The sequence below is a fragment of the Uloborus diversus genome, chromosome 10 (genome assembly GCF_026930045.1).
Source record: "Uloborus diversus isolate 005 chromosome 10, Udiv.v.3.1, whole genome shotgun sequence".
NCBI lineage: Eukaryota > Metazoa > Arthropoda > Arachnida > Araneae > Uloboridae > Uloborus > Uloborus diversus.
In genome coordinates this window covers 108,578,587-108,602,062 of record NC_072740.1, presented here as the reverse complement: position 1 = coordinate 108,602,062, position 23,476 = coordinate 108,578,587, and the positions used below count along the sequence as shown (strand labels likewise).

General features: G+C 30.9%; 1 protein-coding gene across 1 annotated transcript in view; it reads right to left on the bottom strand.

Moving 5' to 3' along the window:
* The window catches only part of LOC129231234 (ectonucleoside triphosphate diphosphohydrolase 1-like), a 107,581-nt gene extending 103,696 nt beyond the window's left edge, over nucleotides 1-3,885 (bottom strand). The window contains exon 1 of the mRNA XM_054865501.1: nucleotides 3,821-3,885. Within this exon, the coding sequence (XP_054721476.1) occupies nucleotides 3,821-3,881 (61 nt within the window). The 5' untranslated portion in view covers nucleotides 3,882-3,885. The remainder of the gene's footprint in view (nucleotides 1-3,820) is intronic.
* Between the last annotated feature and the right edge of the window lie 19,591 nt (nucleotides 3,886-23,476).

Genomic DNA, 23,476 nt, shown 5'->3' with positions numbered 1-23,476 from the left:
AAAATTCCTAATATGTTCCAGAAACACGGCTGACTCTTATTGGAAAAGTTCCTGAACTCTTGAGGTTAACTTCAGAAAGGCAACTGACTGCTTTTTAGAGGGAAATTTTCCTGTTTTTTGCCAGATGAGTTACTGGCAGAAATTAGCTGCCCAATGTCTCCTAGGAACATTCCGGAATTCTTTTTACAGTACACGGGAAGTGCCAATTGTAGAATTTACAGTAAAACTTTCACACTATTATATACTTAAATACTTTATATATATATATATATATATATATATATATATATATATTCAAAATGTTTTTAAGAATAAAACAAACCATTGAAACATCGCTTTGAATGATCTTGGTGTTTATAAATAATATTGAAAAAAACTTTAAAAAACGTACAAGAAGTATTTCTATTTGTGAGAGATATTAAATCTTTCTAATTGTTTTAGTGGATTAAACATCAGCAACGAACAGTAAAGTGATTATTCTATAGAAATGGGATTGTCTTTTAACATTTTTAGTTTATATATCCATCAAATATGGGTCAAATAAAAAAAACAGTACTTGTAGCACTTTTGAATAATCAAGTTAGGATTTCCCAAAGTCAGGATAGGACAAAATTATTGTTTCGCGAATAACATAAAAAACATTTACCTAAATATTCAGTAAGATTAGTATGATAGGATATTATAATATTTTTTTTATTGGCAACACAGTTACATTATACTGTTTTCTTGCTACTTTATAACTAAAAATTACTTAAAAACACTAAATATCCCACAGTTCATTACATTTCAAATTACATTACAAATTTTATTAATGGAAAAGCTTTAAAGAAATACCCAATTTTTAGCTGTTAGCTTTGACTTAGAAACAATAACAGTATCGCAATAATCTCAACAGTGTAAAAATGATTCAGAAACGTTCCTGGAAAATAATGGGCTACTAATGTGCCCAATTTCTGCCAGCAACATATTTTGCAAAAACCAAGAACGTTTCCCGCTAAAAGTCAGTAACCTTCCTGAAAGTACGTTTGAATCTTTGTGAAGAATTTGGAAATCTCCCTGGTTAAAGCCAGTCTGGATCCTTCATGAGAAATTTGGTAGATTTAATGTAATTGTTTAGAGCCTTCCTGATTCACTAAGAAAGCTCCAGAAGCATCAATGGCATCATGGCCAAAGCTAAGGCAGAATTCCAAGTAAGAACCAATCATTCCCCTTCAATGCAATTCTCGCCTTGCAAAGCTGCAGCTATCTAGAGACTTATTCGCTCTCTTTGGGAGCTAAGTCAACATGTACGGGCCGTAGTCGAACTAAAGCCGATATATTTATTATACACGCTCAGTCAATCTTTAAACCGGTAGCATAACATAATTTTCACAACAGTGAAGTCTGCATTCGTGCAACTTGTAGCAATTCAGGAAACTTTTTTTCAAATATTCTTGATTTAATAGAGAAATTGATGAAAACCCGTGAAATTCCGAAACTTTTCATGGAAATTATCAGTGACGTTTAGGAATTTTTTTTACAGTGAAAATTCAACCCCTATGTACCACGCACTACCATAAAAAGAAAAGTATTCCAAATCCATCCTCTTCCTGTTTTTCTTCATTTATCTATGTATTACGTTAATATTTGTAAGGTTTAGTTTTATTAATTTATCAATTTATGTTTGTTACTGAATTGTTAGTCAGCAGCTTAGTGTTATAGAACAGTTACAGGAAACACAAAGACAAAATATTTTAACTTATTTAAAAACTTAAATTTAAAATAATTTAAAACACACTGTCACATTTTGTATGAAACTTAAAAGCAATATGCATAATAAGAGTAATTTTCTTATAATAGAATCTTGTTTTTACTGTGCAGTCTTAAAAGTTTTCCCCCTGTCTATCCAGTGATCAAAACATGTTAAGAAACTTTAAAAGTTGAAAATGAACAGGATTATATGCTTGTGTTTTTTTTCTTATTGACATTTCACTGGCACATCAGAGGCCGTATTTTACACATACCATAAAGTAAAGAAAATATTTGTTAAAAATCTTAAAAAAAAAAAAAATCGTGACACAAAGAAAAGCCTACTGAATCATGAGGGCATTTTACTCTGAAAAATTGATAATTTTTTTTGAAAAATGAAGAAATGAAAAACATTGCTCACATTTTCCCCCCTTTCCACTTCATCAATTTCTTGAAGAGACATTATATTCTTTTTTGTATTCCATTTACCAATAAGTGTGCATATACTCGTAATTTACGTTAGGTAAACACATGGCAATTAATAGATAAACATAATAGAAAACTATAACCTTGAATTGACATATGTGTTAAGAGGAAAAAGAAAGAAACAATTACTTAATACGTCCAGCAGGTTAGTATTTATTACTTCATGATGCACAAAGTGTCACCTATTCATAAGCATGTATATCAAATTACCTCATGAGAAAAAAAAACTTCTTGAATTTGTTTCGCTAATTTATATGCTATAAATTTACGTTAGATACACACTCGGCAATTATTTGAAAGGTAATAAAAAATACTCCGATCTTTATGAGAAACATGCGGCAAAAAGGAAGAAAAAAAAATTATTAATGATTTTCTCATTTTCCTGGACCTATCTAGTACATTAATATTTGAAATATTTCATGATGTCAAATTAATTCGAACTCCAAGTATTTTCATCTAATGCCCTGAAGAGAAGTTAAATTTTTTCTTGCATATGTTTTCTTGCCTATTTGTACGCCGTTACTTTACTAAAACACAAAGATAGAAAATAAAGGAAAAGTAGTACAGTATACTCCAACCTTCATGAGACACATACGGTAAAATGAAAAAAAAAGAAAGAAAACATAATAATAATTTTCTTATTTTTCTTAAAGTATCTAGTACATCAATGTTTGAAACATTTCATGATGTCAAATTAATTCGATCGTCCTTGGAAAAAGTCTGCTCATGTCCTGAGTCCTGAGGAGAAATTTAACTTTTTCTTTGATTTTTTACCAATTAGTATGCAGTTAATTTACGTAAGACACAAACATGGCAATTTCAGGAAAAGTATTACAGAAAACTCCAACCTTCATGAGACACATGCTTTAATAATTAAAAACAGGGAAAATTAAAGATTATCTTATTTTTCTGAGCTTATCTAGTACATTAATGTTTGGAACATTTCAAGATGTCAAATTATTTGATCGTCCTAGATATAAGTATGTTTATCAAATGCCCCCGAGGAGAAATTTAACTTTTTCTTGATTTTTTTACCACAATTAATGCAATTAATTTACGTAAGACAGAAGCATTGCAATATAAGGAAACGTAGTACAGAAAATTCTAACCTTCGTGAGACACATACGATGAAAGGAAAAAAAAGAGAAGAAAAGAAAATAATTTTCCTATTTTTTCTGAAAGTCTCTTGAAGCATTTTATGATGTCAAATCAATTCGATTGTCCTAGGTATAGTATGTTCCCGAATACCCCGAGGAGAAAAAAATTTCTTGCATTTTTTTACCAATTAGTATGCAATTAATTTACTTTAGACACACTCATGGAACTCAAAGGAAAAGCACCACAGAAAACTCCAACCTTCATGAGACACATGCGTATAAAAAAAAGAAAAGTTAATGATTTTCTTATTTTTCTTCACATCTAGTTCATTAGCATTTGAAACATTTCTTGATGCCAAATCAATTCGATCATCCTAGGTATGAGTATATTCCCAAATACTCCGAGGAGAAAAAACTTTCTTGCATTTTTTTTACCAATTAGTATGCAATTAGTTTACTATAGACACAAACATGGCAATTAAAGGAAAATCATTAAAGAAAAATCCAACCTTTATCTAAATCGTCTTTGACTTTTTCTCCTCGCCATTCGTTCACGAGCAATGCATCCATCGCGCAAGCCATTGTCATGATGATTATGACAGGGTGGCAGAGAGAAATGCTATGCGGGGGAGAGCACTTTACGAAAGTGAGTGCTCCGCATACAAATAAGAAACAACGCGCAACTTGTGTCACCGTTTCTTCACGCGCTTGTCTTTTTTACTTTTAATGATGACTGAAGTAGGCCATGCCTTTGATAAAATGCGTTAGTTTTGGAGTGGATTAGCGACTTCTTATGCAGATGAATTCTTTCTGTTTGGATCCTCTTTTATTCGCTCATTGGTGCCTGCGAAAAATCCTGTTTTTTCTGTGCCCACAATCAGTTGGGCTTAGCTCTTTGAGGACAATTGTATGGTTGGTAAAGAAAAGTTAGTCGGCATTGACCTTAGTTAGCATAAGATCAACTTTGGGAAACTGGTTTGTGCTGATATTTTTCTTTTGAGGTTGTGCTGATAAGTAAACAGATACAAATAAATAATAAATTTTAAAAGATTAAAAGAAAATAATAAAAAAAATAATCTGTTAATGAAGTAAATAGTAAAGGAGAAAATAAAATAGTATAAAACACAGCAAAATTGAATTAGAAAAAAAATATTTGGTGTACAAGTAAGTTTTAAAGATTTTTTTTTCTAAGTTTGACGCTTTAATATTTTCATGTTCAGTTTTCGAAGCATTGTCCATCATTGGCCACCTCGTTTTCCTATCTTTCTGGCAATTTTCAGAAATCTACTCTAAGAAACCATGCGTCTTTTGATGTAACCCACGAATCGATCCGATTTTGGACTTCTTCAAAAGAGCAGAAGTGCTGTTCCCCAAGAGCATGAATCATCGACAAAAACAAATGGGTCATTCTACAAAAAAATGCGCTTTTTTAAGGTACAGGGTGGTTAGTTTCGAAAATATTCATTTTTAAGCACTTTTTTATGAGATTTAGAAAAGTATAACAAATTTTGAAAATGATCAATACAAATTGTTATAAAAAATTTTAAATGCTTTTTTCACTGAACGGAGGGATACTTGTATGCTTCCGTTACATGTCACAACACATTTCTTCCCATGTACTTTTTCATTTATTTACTCAATACAAAAAATATAACAGATTTAATAGTAAAATTTAAATCATTTGATGTTTTTTTAATAGGGTAAAGGAATTGTGTTGTAAAATAAAAAAAAATATATAGCATTCATAATCTTTTGAATCACTGTCACAGTATTTCTTGTATCCTCCGTTCAGGATTTAATTAAGTAATAGAATTTCCTATTGACGGCAGTACTGGCAGCTCATTACAGAGGTTTAGAATCAGAAGTTAGCCTTTTCAACTCTGGGTCTTCATAGTGAAGCTAAAGAACTTAGTGTGAAAGAATTTCAGCATTATTCTCTTTGAAGTCAAATAGGTCCTTAACTTTGTGCATCCTTCGTTCTTGAGTTAAAAAGGAAAAAATTGTTTGTGTACAAAAAAAGTTTCATAGTTAAAATTGAATCACTTTTTTTAAGTAAATTCTAAATAACATGTTGCGTTAACCTTAAATCAACACAATGATCATAGCAAAACATAAGTATTTGTATCCTCCGTTTCTGTATCCTCCGTTACAGTATAGATGTAATGGAGGATATACAATCAGAAATGGAGCATACAATTTTCTTTAAAAATAAAGTTTAAGAAAGATGTGTACATTTTAATCAGTTCAAATCGTGTTCCTCATACAAGATGCAATGTTATTTTAAATGAAAAGTTTAAAAATAACATTTAAAATATATATATTTACTCTCTCTCTCTATCCGTTATCCTCCGTTCACATCCAAAATTTTAACTACAAAAGAAAGTTACAAAATAACCAATAAAGAATGTGACTAAGTATGTGAGAGAAAAAAAGGTGCCTTAAAGGAATAACATGAAGTAACTTTTTAAAAAATTGAAGATTTTTTTTTCATGAATTCCAACTTCAAAAATCTACGTTTTTTGTATAATGACCCAAATAGTAATCGGAAGGGCCAAAGTCTGGGCTATATAGCGGGTGGTGTAGGATTGCCCATTTCAGGGTATCGAGGTATATTTTGACCGGCGGCGCAACATGTGGCCGAGCGTTGTCAAGTTGCGAAATTACCTTGTTTTGCCTCTCCTTATACTGTGGTCGTTTTTCCCGCAGTGCTCTGCTCAAACGCATCAATTGAGTTCCGTAAAGTCGTTTGGAACTAGTCTTCGTTCATTATAGCCTCCAGTTTGGCATCTTCAAACTTTTGTGGTTGTCCATCTTACTCTTTGTCACATTCATATCAAAATCACCACTTCTAAAACGTCTATACCAAAACTGACATGTGGAAACCGATGAAGCATGTTCCCCGTACGCTTCATGCAGCCTTCAGCCGCACTTTTCTTCAAATGGAAGCAGAGAAGTCAACTTTCCCTCAAATTGTGTTTTATTGGCACAAAAGTTGACATAGAGCACACAAAAAGTTGGTTGTTTCCACTTCAGCGAAATGTAACATTTTGAAAATGAAAGCGTAACGATGAGGTTATAAAATGAAGTTAATTGCAACATTGTCCGTTTTGATTTAATACCAGTGACGCCATCTCTTGAAAATCCTTTAAAACCTATTTTTACACCAGATGACAAAATTAGGATAAAGCAAAATAAAATAAAAAGTAAGCGGGAATCTAAGGAAAGTAATATTTTTTTTAATAAAAATTTCCTTCAAAAGCATTTTGTGAAAAATGTCCAAGTTAAAAAATCCTTTTTTTTTCTGTGCCCATAATAAACTGTGCTCGTGGGGTCTTTTAAAGCAATTGTATGGTTGGTGAAGAAAAGTTCGTCGGCATTGACCATAGTTAACATAAGAGCAGCTTAGAAAAACTGGTTTATTCTGCTGTTTTTCTTTTGAGATTGGGCTTGTAAGTAGATAAAAAATAAATAATAAATTGAAAAAGACTAAATAAAAGAAAAAAATGAATGAAAAATAAAGTAATATTAATCCAAATGGAACAGAATTTAAAAACTAAACAATTAAGAAAAAGCAAAATATAAATAAATAAAAAAATAAAAAAATACAAATCAGAAAAAAAAGATAAAGCAAAATAGAAATAAATAAGTAAAAAACAATAATATAAATCAGAACAAAAGTAAATAATTTTAAAATAAATAACTTAAATAAAATAGCACAAAATAAAATGAAAAATAAGCATGAATGTAAATGGAATGTAATATCCACATAACACAATTTCAATCCATAACTTAAGTTCTGAGTGTCATCTCGTCTGAATTCGTGAAAATTGAGCATCTCTTACCGGAAAAAATATCTGTAAAAATGGTACAGCTCTTTATATTCAGGTTATAACTAAGCATTTTTTTTTCTTTTTTCAAAAATGAAAGACTCTTCCTTTAATTCTTCAATAATTAAGATTGCCACCTTATCTCACATTGACTGACCTTGACGACAGATCTATTCACTTTGTGATTGGTAAATACTGTGTCGCATAATTCATTTCCTTATGTACTAAGTGGACCTTAGGTATTACGATGTCATGTCGCTGATCGAAGTCTTTTAGATACGGTTGATGCGTTAGTTATGAATTATTATTCTTTAAATTTGGATTAACTTTTAAAAATTTTGTAGAAATTAAGAATTTTGTTTGATCAAATGTATTAAAATGAACTATTCATTTAGAATATATTTTTCATGTTGTTATCTGTACATTTTTGAATCGTAATTTATATTTAAACGCTTATAAACGGTAAATATAAATGACTAGAGGTTTAAGACTATTGGTGTAAGTGACGCTCACAAATTAGAATATTTTACAGTTACAGTGCAGATTTGCATAATTAACACTTTTATAAAAATTAAGAAAGTTTTAAGACGATTTCGTTTCAACGAATATTCTGTTACAACGAAATTTTTATCGGTTCCTTGGAGTTCATTGTAACGGAATGTCACCGTTTTTCTTTCTTTTTTTTTCTTTTCACATTTCGTATGATTGAAAACCCTGGAAAAGATAAACTAAATTTATCCAAAATTACTGGCCTTAGAAATAGGAAGTAATCATTCATAGATTACAGAAATTCAAAAATAAAAACTAAAAATAGATGGTTTAAAACAATTAAAACCTGTGTTGTAAATCCTGGTTGCAATCTTGAGTTGCAAAAACTTTGATTTGTATGAAACAAATTCAATTGTTTGTCGTATATTAATAATGTTAAGTATGTTTGTTTTTAAAGTTACTCACCGGTTTCAGTATTTTTATTAATCTTCTGATAATATACATTAGCATGTTTTTCTTAGCAGACAATTGCTCATTGATTTTTTTTGTCAGGCGATCACGTTTGCTGTTTTAGATCACATTTTTTTTTAATAATCAGAGAGAAAATAAGTGCATCCCTCTCAATTAGGATGTTAATTGACATTTAAAGGGACAAGTGTTTGAATGGTGAACTAAATTAATTAGTTTAATATCTAGAGACAGTGGCTTTAAAACACAAATCATTAAAATGACAGGCGAAGAGCTCGCCGCTTTTTGCCCTGAATGCTTTTTCTTAACACTATAAAAAGCAAAAATATGGTTTCAATGTATTTGCGATCAGTTTTATTTATTAATTTTTTTTTGTAGCACAAAAGTGAATGATAATTGAATGTCCGAATAAATGCGTGTTTTGTTGTGTCGTAGCTGCAAATGAGTCCAGGAATAAAAGCGTTAAGGCTTATTTATTTTAACAAAGTTATTAAACACAGTAACACATATAAATTATAAAAAATCACAGGAAACTCTTTGCAGGAGCACCTTCAAACTGCTGAGCTCCCCGGAATTACAACGGGGCGAAAGTTCTAACTCGTAATAGTTAAGTTGTGGCCATTCCCTCGAAAATGTACTAAGTTGCTTAGGTGCTAGAGCATTTTTTAGCTGGTGTGAGGACCTGTCGTAACAGTTTTGTTTCAACAAATAAAATTAATTTTTCATTTCAAAAATATTGATTATTTTTTACTTATTTATTCAATCATTTTTAAATTTATTTTTCTTCTTTATCTTTTTCTTCTTTATTTTCCTTCTTTTATTTTCCTTCATAGTTAATGTGTATTAAGTTTACCATATTAGTTATCTTAAGCGTGTTGTTTATTTTTGACATTAACTATTTAACTAAAGCCGTTAAAAGTTCAATCTTATTATAATATGCATTATCTGAGACCGTTAAATCCTGAGGACCAGGTCACCCGGGAGACAAAAAAAAAAAAAAAAAAAAACCTTGGTGATTATTTCTTTTAGAACAAGACTCTTTCAGAAGCCATATGACACTTCTGACACTGGCTCCTGTGATTTTGCAATTTGTTGGGCTCTGTAAATTATTATATTTCCTCTTAGCAGATGACTCATCCAAAAACATGGTTTAATATTTTGCGTTCATTGTTTCGTATGACACAAAAGAGAATGGTAAATGAAAGTTATTTTCAGAACTTTGTTTTGTTTCAACAATTAACACTTAATTCTTATAAAATAGTGGTACATAATAAATCTGCTTTTAACTCCCCTTAAATGACTAAAATAAATATTGTTGTGGCTCTCATAGTCACTTAGAAATAGTCCCTGGAAGAAAAAACGAATAATAGAGCGCTACTGAAAAGCAAGCAAGCTCCAGGAAAGAAATAAGAAATGAAAGATTCATCCGCATTGAATCCATGGTAGTTAATAATGAATTGTTTTAATACATTTCCCATTCATACATTGAATATTTCAAAAAGATAGCAAATTATAAAGCTTCCGTAATTTCCTCCGTCAGTTACCACTAATAATAATATACCTGTCGTTTCCTAGTTACTTTGACACTCATTCGACGTAAAAAATAAAATAAAATTTTATTGAAAAGCAACACCAAATTAATAAATATCAATGAAAAATGCATCATCATTGCCTAACGGGCGGCAATAATGATTTGTTTTAGCGTGTTAAATAAACACAAAAAATATTTTTTGAATAACAATAAGTTTTAATAAATCATACGATGCTCAGAATTTACACAACTTTAGTGTTTCCATGCACTGACGGTAATTTTGTTTTCCTTGTCACTTTGATAATCATTTGAATTAAACAACGAGAAAAGATCATTATAAAAAACTAACTCTGAGAAATAAAAATAAGAATTAATCATCAGAATTGTATTGAAGGTAATTCATAATTAACACTAACCACTCTCAAAATAAGTACCCATTTTGAAGAGCTAATCAAAATTGCTTAATACAGTTACAATAGTAGTATAATACTGCCGTGGAAAGGGAAAGGGCAGTATCTGCAGATATGAGTTTTTGGGACATTTGAAAAAAAAAACGTGCTTTGGATACCATACTAACAATAGTGAAATGTAGGAGTTTGACAGTTTTTCTTTCGTGCCTTATTTTTAGTAGAAACCAAATAAGCAATCTCGTACCATAAAACTACAATAATACAATGCGACAAAAACATTTGTCGGATGTCTTTTCACCCAGAAGCTCATGTATTTTGTATTGAAGAAAGCGTTCCTTATAACGCCGAAACACGTGTCTGCAGCAATCTGCATTTTGTGCTTTTTGACTTTGTCATTTCTTATTTTACGTTTCAGCCCAAAGTTTATTGGTTACAAGAGGTTTATTTAACTCATCTATTGATTCAGTAAGTTACCACTCTTGGCTTCCTTAAGAGGTTTTCCACCTCCAGCTCAGTCACTCCTATGCCGGGCTAATGAGTGCTAATAAGCACGAAACTGCAGTCCTTGGCTGGAATTGACTGAGCTGGCGGTGTATTTCATTTATTGTTGTTTTTGGTTGTTGACTTTCTCTAGAATCATAGCCAAAGCGTTATAGTTTTCTTCCAAATGTACCAAGTGTCCATTAGAAAGTGACTGAAATGTATTTCCATTATGCAACAAGACTGCTCTGAGGCTACTTTTTGATGAATCAATGAAATATGAGGTCATTGTAATACTCATAAAAATTCTTTACTTTCATCACACCCACTATTCTTAAGACTAATATTAGTACTACATTAACACCCACTATCACAATTCTGAATGAGAATCTGTTCTACAAAAAATGAACTTGTGTGTTTCCTACACAAATCTACAGCTTGCGTCGGATCTTTGCCAAATTTGTGCAGAAGTTCTTTGATGTTCATGAATTCACAAAGGCAGTTTTCACCAGAAAATCCTTCAAACGGAGTGTTTACGCCTATTAATAACTGATTGAATTTTAGGAATTTAAAACAAAAATCCAAAGAAACATAAATTTAAATTTTGAGCCATAAAATTTCTCTTTTATCTCGACGTTGACGAGAAATTTAACAATATTTTTTATTTATTTAAGTCGAATTGCTGAACATGCGTCACTCCATTAATCAAGATAACGATAAGAAGCACACAGCTTTCAACATTTGCGTCTAGTGCCTCAAAAATTGTCCTAAAGTTTAGAAAATACCCCTTCAATCTCCAGATTTGAACTTAATGTAACATATTTAGAGATATCTGGAGGCTACATGACGAAAATACGGCTTTGAAACGAAAATAGAGCTAGAAACAGTAAGACTCGAAGTGTGGCTGAACATTCACTCAGAAATTACGCAAAAAAAAGAAAAAAAAAAAGAATGAAATCTATTCTCACACGTTTTAAAGGTGTTGTTGATACTGCATGATATTCTACTAAATAATAACTTAATAAAAAGTTCGGTTATTCAATAATATATTGACGTTTTTTAAGTGTACAAAAACTTTTGTGAGATAAAATTTCCGGCTTTTTTTGGTTTTTGATTTTTAAAAAAATAAGTTTTAATGTTCAAAAAAAAAAAAAAAAAAAATCATGTAGTTTTGTAGAAAATTGATCATAGATCTTATAATAAAATACCTATTCCGAAATATTAATTCCAACCAATGGATGGGGTCATATTTCATTGAAAGTCGTAGGTGTACGAACAACTTTTGGGAACCACGGTATGTATGTATAAGGTTACAAAATAAAGCAATAAAAGAATGACATTACAAAGTTAGATTTCATTGCTGGTTGAATGAGCTAATACTATCCTCACGCAATGATAAAAATAGATAAAAATACAGGTGAATAGATGAATGGATGGAAGAATGTGTCCTTCGGCATAAAAAAGCGCATTAGCCAGAAAAATTTAATTTTCTTTCAGTATCGACTAAAAACGCAGCGTTAATTCGTTAAAATTGAAGTAAACTTTTTACTAATAACTCTAACTACTATTCACAACAATGCTGTCGAGGGGAGGTAAACGGCAGTATCCGCAGAAATAAGTTTTCGAGATATTCGCGAGACGAGAAACGTGTTTTGGATTCAATACTAACAATGAGGAAATGTTGGAATTCGACGTTTTTGTTTGCTCTTTTTTTTCAGTCGAAACCAAATAAGAAAGCATGAAATAAAAAGCTAACATACAATAGATGACAAAAATGAAAAAAAAAGAAAAAGAAAAATGAATAATTTACAGTTACTGCCCTTATCTGCAGAATATATTTGTATTTTTTACAAGAAATTTCGCTGTTTCTTCAAGTAAAAAATCGCCATTCCATATTTTTGCTGTACCTAGATCTAATACGTGAGTGAAAAAACTTACATGGGAGAAGATGGATCTCGTTGGATTGGTCTCAATAATTTTAATAAAGTAAATATTATTTATTTTAATTTATGAACTAAAAATAGCACTTATAGTCTTATAAATCCTATAACAAAATCACTTGATCAAGTCATGTTGAACAAATTTTATTGTTAATTTTTCTGTGCTGACTAATTTTCATATGTCTGTCACTTCATTTTTTAAAGTGGTTTTAATGATGAAAACGGAGTAATAAATTGTGCTCCTCTCTTTTAAAGTAAGTTCTTTTAGTTCATAACTATTTGTAGTTTCTTAAGTTCCTTTAGGTTTTGTCGTAAAGAAAAAAAATATGGCTGCATTTCTTCTAACCAAGATCGAGGAGCACGTTGATCCACTTTTAGAAAACCCACATTTGACGATAACTTTTAGAAGAATTAGAAGAGCAAACTTCTAGTAATAGCAACAGTGAAGTTGATGAAGACCCAAAATGCGCTGAATCCTGAGATGGTTCTGCATAAATAGTGCAAAAGTAGAAGTTGGTGAACATAATACTTTAATATGTTATACTAGTCGACCCGTGCGGAACTCCGCACTGTGCTTCGAATCGTTTCATCAGGCATTTTGCTCTTAAAAAATTTCAAAGAACATTATGAAGAAGAACGGAAAAAAGTAAGCGCACAAGAGAAGGCATGTAATTTGAAGACATCAGTAACAAAACCTCGTTAAATACAACGTTGTGATAATTTGATCATAGCTCCCCTTTTAATCGCACATATTTTCAATGCAAACATAAATGTCATTAAAAGTGTGGCTGAGTGGTGACTCGTGAAAAAGCAATAATTGTGCATGTGGAAAAACAGGTTGTGGCAAATACAGTCCTACACATGTCAGCATCTGACGGGAAAAAAAAGAAACATTAAAGAGATATTTATTGGCACGTATTCGAATTGGCGCCATTCTGACTAACAGCCCGACACCCCAACAAACCTAGCAATTGCGCCTTCCTTTTCGAAAGCTATTCATTGAAGGAATGCGTAGTAAAAAACAGCAAAAAAGCTTTTTGCCAAAAAAAATAAAAAAAAATAATAATAATAAGATCATGCATCTGTGTTTTGTCATTAACCAGCATGATACGATTTAAAATTATTCGCAAAGCATGGAATTTGATTTAAGAATGACGAAGATCTCACGTAGCGATTGAAACAAACATTCTAGAGAAGTAATAAATTTGATTGAAAATAAGTGTTTTTATCTTTGAATATTGAACTATTTCACATAGAAGGTTGCTTTAACCGTTACGGCTTAAACGCCCTCACATGTTTCTCTTTTAATCGAACACTTAAAATTCAAAACCAAAACCAGTTGAACTGAGTCCGTTCTTAAGTGTAATTTTTCGAACGTAGACAAAATGTATTGTTTTTTCAGCAGAAAGCAGAGGAGTAGAAAATAATTTCTTGCTAATGAAGTTGATAATACTTTTAATGCTTTATATCGTATTCGCGCGAATGAAAAATTAAAGGTTTACTGAGTGAAACTCGTAGTTTTAATCAGGCGTAGTATTTTTTCATTTGTACAAAAGGTCGAACACTGCTATTAGAAACATCTACATTTTAGCATACAATAAAAATGTTTTTCTGCACAAAAAGGATTTCTTTAGGTAAATCTAATACTTTTTTATGCCTACATTATGTTGAGTGGTCTGGATGTAGTCAAAGAACACAGTTCGATTAACAATCAACTTATCCAAATGATAACTGTAGCCTGCATAAAGGAGTCGAAACACCAAGTAGCATTCCCACTGCATTTATTTTATTAGGTGTGTATGTTATGAGCACATGTAATGCGTAATACTAATATAAATTTGATATTATGTCGGACAGCCCAAGCTTGTCCGAAGTTCAGATAGTTTATAGCCGAACGCTCTACTGAAAAAAAAACTTATCAATTAAACCGAACAACTAAGTCCAGTGCTGTTAAGCTTTATTAAAATATGAACACACACACAGGCTATTTTTTATTTTTATTTTTTTTTCCGAAAGCGACGTAAAAAATGGAAAACTGCATTAGAACTTTGCTTTAAAAAATGCATAAGAACTACAGGCAGCATCAAGGTTTTGAAACAGCAAGAGGCGATTTCGAAAACTTGAATTTTCGACAGTAAGTCTTTTTTTCGTCATTGGCCAGCCTGATAAGTTTTAAAATGAGAGGGGATTAATATATAAGATAAGATATTGATGAAAAATGTTTTTATTTTTGAAAATTTTTACAATTTGTTATCGCAGACTGCTTAAACCGTTATAACTTAGATGGCAGCACGTGTTCATCATTTAACAGCACGGTTAAAATACAAAATAAATTGAACTATGCTCTTTTTTAAGCGTAGCTTTTCGAATGTAGTAAAAATGTGATAAGCTATTTGTTTTTTAGCAAAAAGAAGAAAAAATATATATTTTACCCTTCAAATTGAGGTAGTATTTTATTTATTTGTACAAAGAGTCAAAAACTCATTAGAAGAATATATATTTCAATATACGATTTATTATTTTTTTTCTGAACAAAAAACAATTCTATTGTAGTCTGAAATCTTAAACCTGTTACTTATATGTTCGCTTACATTATGCTTTAATTTTCTTTCCAGAGCCAAAGCTTCAAAAAAAAAAAAAAAACACGTGCAGTTTCGAAGTAATTTAGCACAAAATCACCGAATGTTTTCATATCAGCAAGGAGCATTTCCTTCTCATTAATTCTATTCCTTCATAGTTGTTATTCATTTAATTCAGTATTCATGTAATGCGCGATATTTCTCTAATTTTTTTGTTGCAGATTGTCCGGACGTGGGCCTGAATACGTAATCTCCTGGTTACGAAGAGAACGCTCTGCCGATCAAGCTACTCAGCTCTGTCGGTCATGGCTCAAATTAAAGTTATAAGTTTGACCGAAAACCTTATTCTGGTTCTTTAAAACAGGTTTTTCGGCTAAAAGAAACAATTTTTAGACCTTGGGTCTATTTTTCGTCAGTAGCCAGCACCATAAGCTATAAAATTAGCCGTAAATCAAAGAAATCGATCAAGAATTGAGGGAAATTTGGCGTAGAAACCAAAAACAGGCTACAGAAATAATATATAAGGATTGGTTTTTAAGATTTTTATTTCTTGCTAAACAAAAAGGAACATAAGTTAGTTACCGCATTGGATAACATCTTACAGAAGTTGATTACGTAATGCAAAATCCACGCTCAGAGTACGTTGGTCCACTTTACAGAGTTCTACTAAAATATTAATACAAAAAGTTAATGAATTCAACAGATTCAAAAAAAATTTGGGATGATGAGAACTGCTTAACGAATCTCATGGTGGAAAATAACTGGTTACTTAATGTTTCGCGATGACACATTAAATGAAAAGTAGAAAAGTGGACTAACTTTCCCCATTTTCCCCTTCATGACGGTAGGTAAGCTTCATTCTTTATACAAATTGCCTTATACTTTTAAGTTAGGGAACATAAAATTATAATGGGGATAGGAAATTGTTCTATCAATCCTCTGGGGTGTGGCTTTAATACATTTTATCCCTGTCGTAGAAATGAATTTCTTTACAAGTACTGCACATTACCATATTTTTTTCAAAGCAAAATTGTATGTTTAAGCCCAGATTTCTTAACTCGTAATAGAGGTAATGACAACTGATCATGTTTCTATTATCTTACCACCGAACTTGTCTGTGGGTGAAACTTGTTTAATAACTAGCTGTTATGTATTGCACACACAATTCCCTTAAAAAATTCTCTTGAGATTTCACACACATACAAAAAGTTCATAAAAAATTCTGAGTTTAAGTGTAACTTCAAACTTGCTTACGTGAGTGTACACACTTTTTTTTTTTTATATAAAAATCAATTTCATATAGTAGAGCACAAACATGGTAATTGTGCATAAAGCAAATAATTGAAAAAAATGAAGAAAAAACAAAAGACTCCTACTCAATTTTGCGGTTGTGGTTTTTTGCATTCGTTGACTTTGAACTGCACGACAGAGCTCAGTTAAAATTCAAATGGCATCAAATCTTGGATATTTATTAATCCGAGATGTTTTAATGCAGGTTTTCATAAAAGAATTTGCTAGTTTCTGAACCAAACGGTTTGGTGAAGGAAGATGCTATTAAAAGAATCAATGGAGAACCAAAGAAAATAAGCTTCAAATTAAAGTTTATGCCGCAAGACTGATGATAATTTATGTGTCCATTCCTTTAAACAGATATCAAATAGAGAAAGAACAAGGTTACTTCCTTGCCACTAACAAGAAACAGATTTTTTTTTGATTGTCACTAGTCAATCCGTCGTGCCATAGGATTTTAATGCAGAAAGAACGCTGCCTATTGCTCTTTTGGCGAGACATATTTTGCATTTCCCAAGTTAACCCTTCGGACGGACTTTTTTTTTATGCTTTGGGAACATTCGTCTCTAAAGCGAGTCCCGTTTTTCTTTGTTTTTTGTACACCCGTTCATTTATTTGTAGGTAGTTTTGTTGGGTTAGCTCAAAAGAGATAAAATATGTTTCTATAATAGGCTTGAAGTATTTATGCCGCCGAAACTTTCACGCACAAGGCAATTTATAACTACTAATTCTAAGCTCCACCCTTCTTAAAGACAGATGCTCCGATCAAAGAGTTAACATAATTAAATTAGTTATAGCTAATACTTGCCAATGAATTATCGCGTCAAGACGAATACGAAGACCTGTCTCGTGACAATGAAGCAACTTCCTGATCTTCGAGGAGCTCTTGTCGTGATTAAAGAGGAGGATAATGTATCGAAACGTACTTAAAACGTATACTGATATATTTTACTGAAAATATATCATTTTTTGAAGGACTTAAGAAAATAAGAAATATTTTATGGTGGAAGGAGGTACGGACAGGTATGGTTTTGGTTTTTATTAGTCAGAGAGCTTTTTTACTGATTAAGAAAACTTTTCTCACGAATTATTAACTAGACTTACCTGATTGTAATTTGTAACTTTGCCATTTTAGCAAAACAGAATGACCTATCTAAAACGTAGGCTCGGTGTCAGTCCCAGACTTGGCGACTATGTCAGACCTGTCGTCAATATTGGACATGTTACGGCCCGATATTTTGCTTTTTATTCAGCTTTAAATGTAGAGAAATTTGTACGTGACCTGTAAAACAAAAAGGAATTTTAGATGTTAAAGTTTTATCTCGATATAATAGTAAAAATAAAAGTAATGATGATGATAAATGATGTTAAAGATGACGATTTCAGTAACATCAGTGTTGATGATAATGAAACAGATTATACAACTATTGTTTTGCGCATATGCAGAATGTGCACAAATGATGGATCTGATTTTCAAAAATTATATTACATTTTCGAAACTGCACTGGTGAACAAAATTACAAATTTGAAAATTTTTGATTTCGTTTTAATCATAACTTAATGCAGTTTAACTTTTTACATTAAAGTAAAGAGGAATAATTGCGAAAATAGTTCTAAACCCAGTACCACTCATCAATTAAATTTAAAATTGACGTAGATAAAAAGATGTACAACTTTAATACTTGATTATTACGTAAAACCTGGACAAAAGTTTAAACTCAAGGGTAAAAAAATCCAGCATTACGGTAAAGTTTAAGTCGAATACGTTAATTTAAAGCGAAAGCATCAATACATGATGCCATGAGGGATTGTTAAATGTTTTTGTTTTTTGAAAATTAATGACTAACATTAAAATACTCTGCTGGACAAAATTATAAACTCAATATTTTTTTTATCAGTGTTTTGCTCGTAACTTACCCAGTTTAATGTTTGTTTGTTAAAGTAAAGATAAGCAATTGAAAAAATAGCCTTGAACTCAGTCTAACTCATAAATTTTATGAAAAAATTTTACAACGAGAAACTTTACTATCTTATCATTACGTGAAATCTGGACAAAATTCATAACGAGAAAATTTCTGGATTACAGTAAAATTTTGCTCGATAAAGTCCATTTAAAAATCTAAATCTCTTATCAATTTTACTATTAGTGGTTATTAGTAGTTGTTAGTTGCTTTATTTTACAAAATTGATAACAAACAATAAAACTACGAATTATTAATGAAAGCGCTTTGCATGAAATTCTAAATTTCTGATTTTCTCCTCATAAATGAATTTTATGGAAGGAAGTCGAATTTAATCGTTTGACATATTTAAAAAAATAGTAATATCTAAAGGCCGAGATAAATTATTTGCGTCATTTTACAACCATAAAATGCATTTATCAGGAAAAACCAGAAATTTAGTATTTTATACATTAGAGTTTCCATTATTAATTCATAGTTTTATTGTTTGTCATTAATTTTTGAGTTTATAAATTTTTAAATCTGTTCATTTCAATGTTTGTCATTAGTTTTGAAACATAAAATATTTAACTATAATTAGTTGTAATATTTATTTAATGGCTTTACATCATCTCATTCGAACAAAACTTTACCGTAATCCAGGGTTTTTTACCTTTGAGTTTATGCTGTTGTGTAGAGACTTTACGTAATGATGAAATATTACAGATTACCTCTTTAATTACGTCCATTGTCTCATTTAATTATCCAGTTATGCTAAATTTAGAACTTCCTTAATAATTCACCTTAATTTTTGAAAAAAAAGTTAAAACTGAGTTACGTTATAATTAAAACAAAATCAAACATTTTGAGTCCATACTTTTGTCCACGAATGTAAAGATTTGTGGATCCCCAGATTCCCTCTTTAATTACGTCCATTGTCTCATTTAATTATCCAGTTATGCTAAATTTAGAACTTCCTTAATAATTCACCTTAATTTTTGAAAAAAAAGTTAAAACTGAGTTACGTTATAATTAAAACAAAATCAAACATTTTGAGTCCATACTTTTGTCCACGAATGTAAAGATAAATGTTTTTTTTTTTTTTTCAGTTACAGATGCTCGATGCACGAGCTTTTTGTTACACGACCAATATCAAAATTGCAATCCAGCTTATTCTGCACGCCATGTGATTTCTTTTTATGGAGTTACGTCAGAGACATTGTTTATTAACCTCCGATGTCAAAAACACAACAAATCCTACAAGAACGTATTTATGCGCCATTACGAGCCGCTGACAGCATGGTACTTCAAAATGTATAGAACAAAGTGGACTACAAGCAGAGTTGGGAAAATTTTAATTGCATGGACAACTAAAGATTAATAATTGATTAATTGGTAAACGTAACCACAACAACTAAGAGTTGATCAATTGTAATTGTGGAAAATTACAATTAACAATTTCTTAATTGTTAACTGTAGTAGTAACAGTTAACTATAAATTAATTGTTAATTGTAGTTCACTACAGTTAACAATTGATTAATTGTTAATTGTAGTTTACTACAATTAACAATTGTCAATTGTTTTGTGAATTTAAATTAAAACTGGCTCTTAAAAAAATTACTAGTTTTGTATAAGATGCTGTATAGTCGACAGGTCTACCTGGGACGTGGACGGGTACCATATTACTATCTAACTATTTAAATACACATGTAATCAACAAATAAAAGATCGATGCAAATAAATCATCGGAAACTTTAATGAAACTTATTGAAACATTGAAACCACAATTACAACAGCAACTAACTTAAATGAAACATATTAGATAGACAATGACAATTTATAATTTCTTGTAATAATTTAAATTACATTTTAATACTACTCTCTTCTAGAACATGCTGTCCGACAATCTGTGATTCTTTGGCAGAGTTGTCATTGTAGCAAAAAAAAGCATTCAACTGCAGCTGACGATGGTATAGATGTGTCGTATTTAATAAAAACACTTTTTATCTCAGGATATTTATTGAGCAGTTGCAAATCTTGGCTTTCCTCTGCAAAAGAATGCAGTATCAAAAGTTCTGTTTTAGACATTGGTGCATTGGAGGATGGGTGTTTTTTCTTCTGAGAATGAAATTTCGTACTAAGAGTTGGAATCAAAATTGAAAATAAAGTTGTCTTGAGTAATTTTTGTTGTTTCTACTGTTGCTACCATAGTGTCACTCATTTGTTTGGAAATGCAGGTCTTGAACCTTAGTGCGATTCACGGGCTCAAGAAAATTTCCTCAGAAAAGTTATATTTCAATTAAAAATTCAAAAATATTTTTTTCCGTACTAATAAAAGTCCAAAGAATGTCTGAGAGAAATTACAGAAATGTATCTTATTTACACGATTAAAAAATATATAAAACAGAGTGGTCTCTGAGGCTTCATGTCCTCTATTATGTCCTACTTTCTCACATCCCCTGTTACGGGTTAAAATAAAACAATGATTTACACAAACTTAAAACACTTAATGAAAGCACAGACATTTACGTGTGGAAAAAGCTTGCTAAGACGAGACTAGTTCACGCTGCGAGCGAGCAATCTCAGCACAGAACGAAAATACGAAATTGAATTATACTTTGGACTATGTGCCCTGCGCTGCACCTATTGATATATAAAGTTAATTGTTAGTTCAATTATTTCATAAAACAATTAAAAAATAATTGCAATTATTTTAATTGTGAGAAACTATTAACGTAAATTAATCCAATTAAATTAATTCCAAAGTGCACTTAATAGTTTAATTACGATTAATTTAATTGCAATTACTTTTTAAATCAATTAACAAGGTAATTGAAAAAATATTTGATTAATACCCAACACTGATTACAAGTTATATTATGTCGTGTGACAAAAGGCACATTGAGCATTTATAATTGAGCATTTTGCACAATGTATCACACATTGAGCATTTGTGCGATTGAACTTTATTGGAAAAAAATGGTATATTTATGTTTAAATTCATGTATCACTTATTGTAATATATTTTGTAGTTTAGAAAATATGAAATTTTGAAATGAGCACTCTCTCTCTCTCTCTCTCTCTTTATATATGTGGGTGTCTGAGTGTGTAATAAAGATTCTTTAGTTTAGCATACTTTGGCTCAATTTGATTTTTAAGTGGTCAAAAAAACTCAGACTACTTAAAATTATGTAGCCAAAAATCCAAGGGTGTGGATAATTTTACACAAAGAAACATTTAGGTACAAAAAGGAAATCGCAGAAAACGTCAAAAACACTTCGTCTTATCGCTTCATATTTTATGCACGATTTGGAACAATATTATCGTCTTTCAAAATCGATGCGCTTTTCAAATGTCATTTCGTGTTCAGAATTCACAATTTGTCGAATGCATTTCGGTGTTTTTAATCAATTCTGTCTTTGTACTAAAGGGTTAAGAATAATTTCAAATCAAGAAACGCCTTTCTAGCTCCCGTATTTTTTTTTTTTTACAAAAGATTTAGTTTAACAAAACACAGCCCTTTTTTGTATCATCAAAAACTTCTTGATGGACGTTATTGGCTTCGTAATATTTTTTAACGCAATCTACGCATGTATTGATGTAAAATATTGAAAACTCTGCATGAGCGACACATTTTAGAAACAGAAAAAACTTTTATGTTCTATTTGTCAGAACCCAATAAAGAAGTATCAATAAGTATCATTAATTGTGCTGGTTTATTGATAAAATGTTAAGAATAATGTTTTCATGTTAAAAGGGTACAAAAAAAAAAAAAAAAAGTTGTATTTGTGTTTTCTGTCACTCCTGAACGTTACAGAGATTGCTATTTCGCAAAAAATATAAGTAATTATTGCGAATTCGCGACGAGTTATTAAATACATATCACTAAAATAATAAAAAAAACTCTATAAAGAAATTTAAAAAAAAATTACTAAGAAAATACAACAAATTGTGTAGTTAAAATAATCGAAGTAAAAAAAGTTGATTGTGGTAAATCGTTGTAATGAGCATAATTGGTTAATATATTTTAATGCTTGAAGAAAAATTTAGGAAGGTGCTTTTGTTTTCACTGAGATAACATTAAATGAATAAAGATTTTAATAAATATAAGATTTACATAACAAATAAATTTAAAATTTCTTAAAACTGGTTCTAGGTACACTCTCTCGGTGACCAAGATACATCAGCAATGGTGTATCTTGGCCCTAATTTTTTAAAAAAACTTTCGTAATTACGTACTACTGAAATGCTTCAATTCAAATTATGAAAGGAAAAACAATGCTGCATACAAAAGGCTAATGTCTTGAGAAAAAACAATTTGTTATTCTGGTGTCAGTAAATATAAATTTAAAGGGTAAAAAGTAAGAAAAGGTTCCCCACGTTCCCTCGTCTAATGTAGACAGCATTCATATAGAAGTAATGTTTCATTTCCCCGCACCCACCCTCAAGACTTTACATACCGTAAACTGAGGCTAGTTGAGCCTCCAGGGCTACTTGAACCCATGAGAAAAAACTGCTTAAAATCCGTCCTATTCCTATAAAACTCAATGTATAGACTTAAAAAACCTTCTCCATGACAGGCAGCAGTACTAGGCAGAGGCCGGAGCATGAAACAAAGTTTCTGCTATTCCCGCCTTTTTCTGATTTAAGTTTTGATTGCAAGTTGTCTAAACAGTTGTTTTTAGTGTCTGCAAACATTCACATGTTAGTTCATGGAAATATCTGATATCATCAAGGTAAAGATAGTTTTATGTTTGCATTTTATTTTTTAATAAAATAACAGTGTTTTAAGGTTATAGCTATATAATTAACACAGAAACTAATATAAGTTAGTAAAAGTGCACTGGTTGCCTTAAAATGGTTCTACTTGAACCCAGCGTTTAAGCAGCCCCAGACCACATTTCATCACTAAATTAAGTCAAGTCAGGTTTGTAATCTTTTAAAATGAAGAGGTTAGCTACTATTTATACCCGATAACTTGCAGATCTAGGGATAAAAAGGGTCCGAAAGTAAAAGAGAACCCTTTTTAGAAGGAAATATGGGGAATATTAAGAGGAAAATTTGCAACTGTGTCCAGATTCAATGAATTCTGGAGGAATGTCTTAGAGAGTGACATAAGTTCATTTTTACTTAAGTATATCAACTCGAAAAAGGATATTTAAAGATCGTTCACAAAACAAGCCTGGGCATTCTGTAGTATTTGTAGCGAG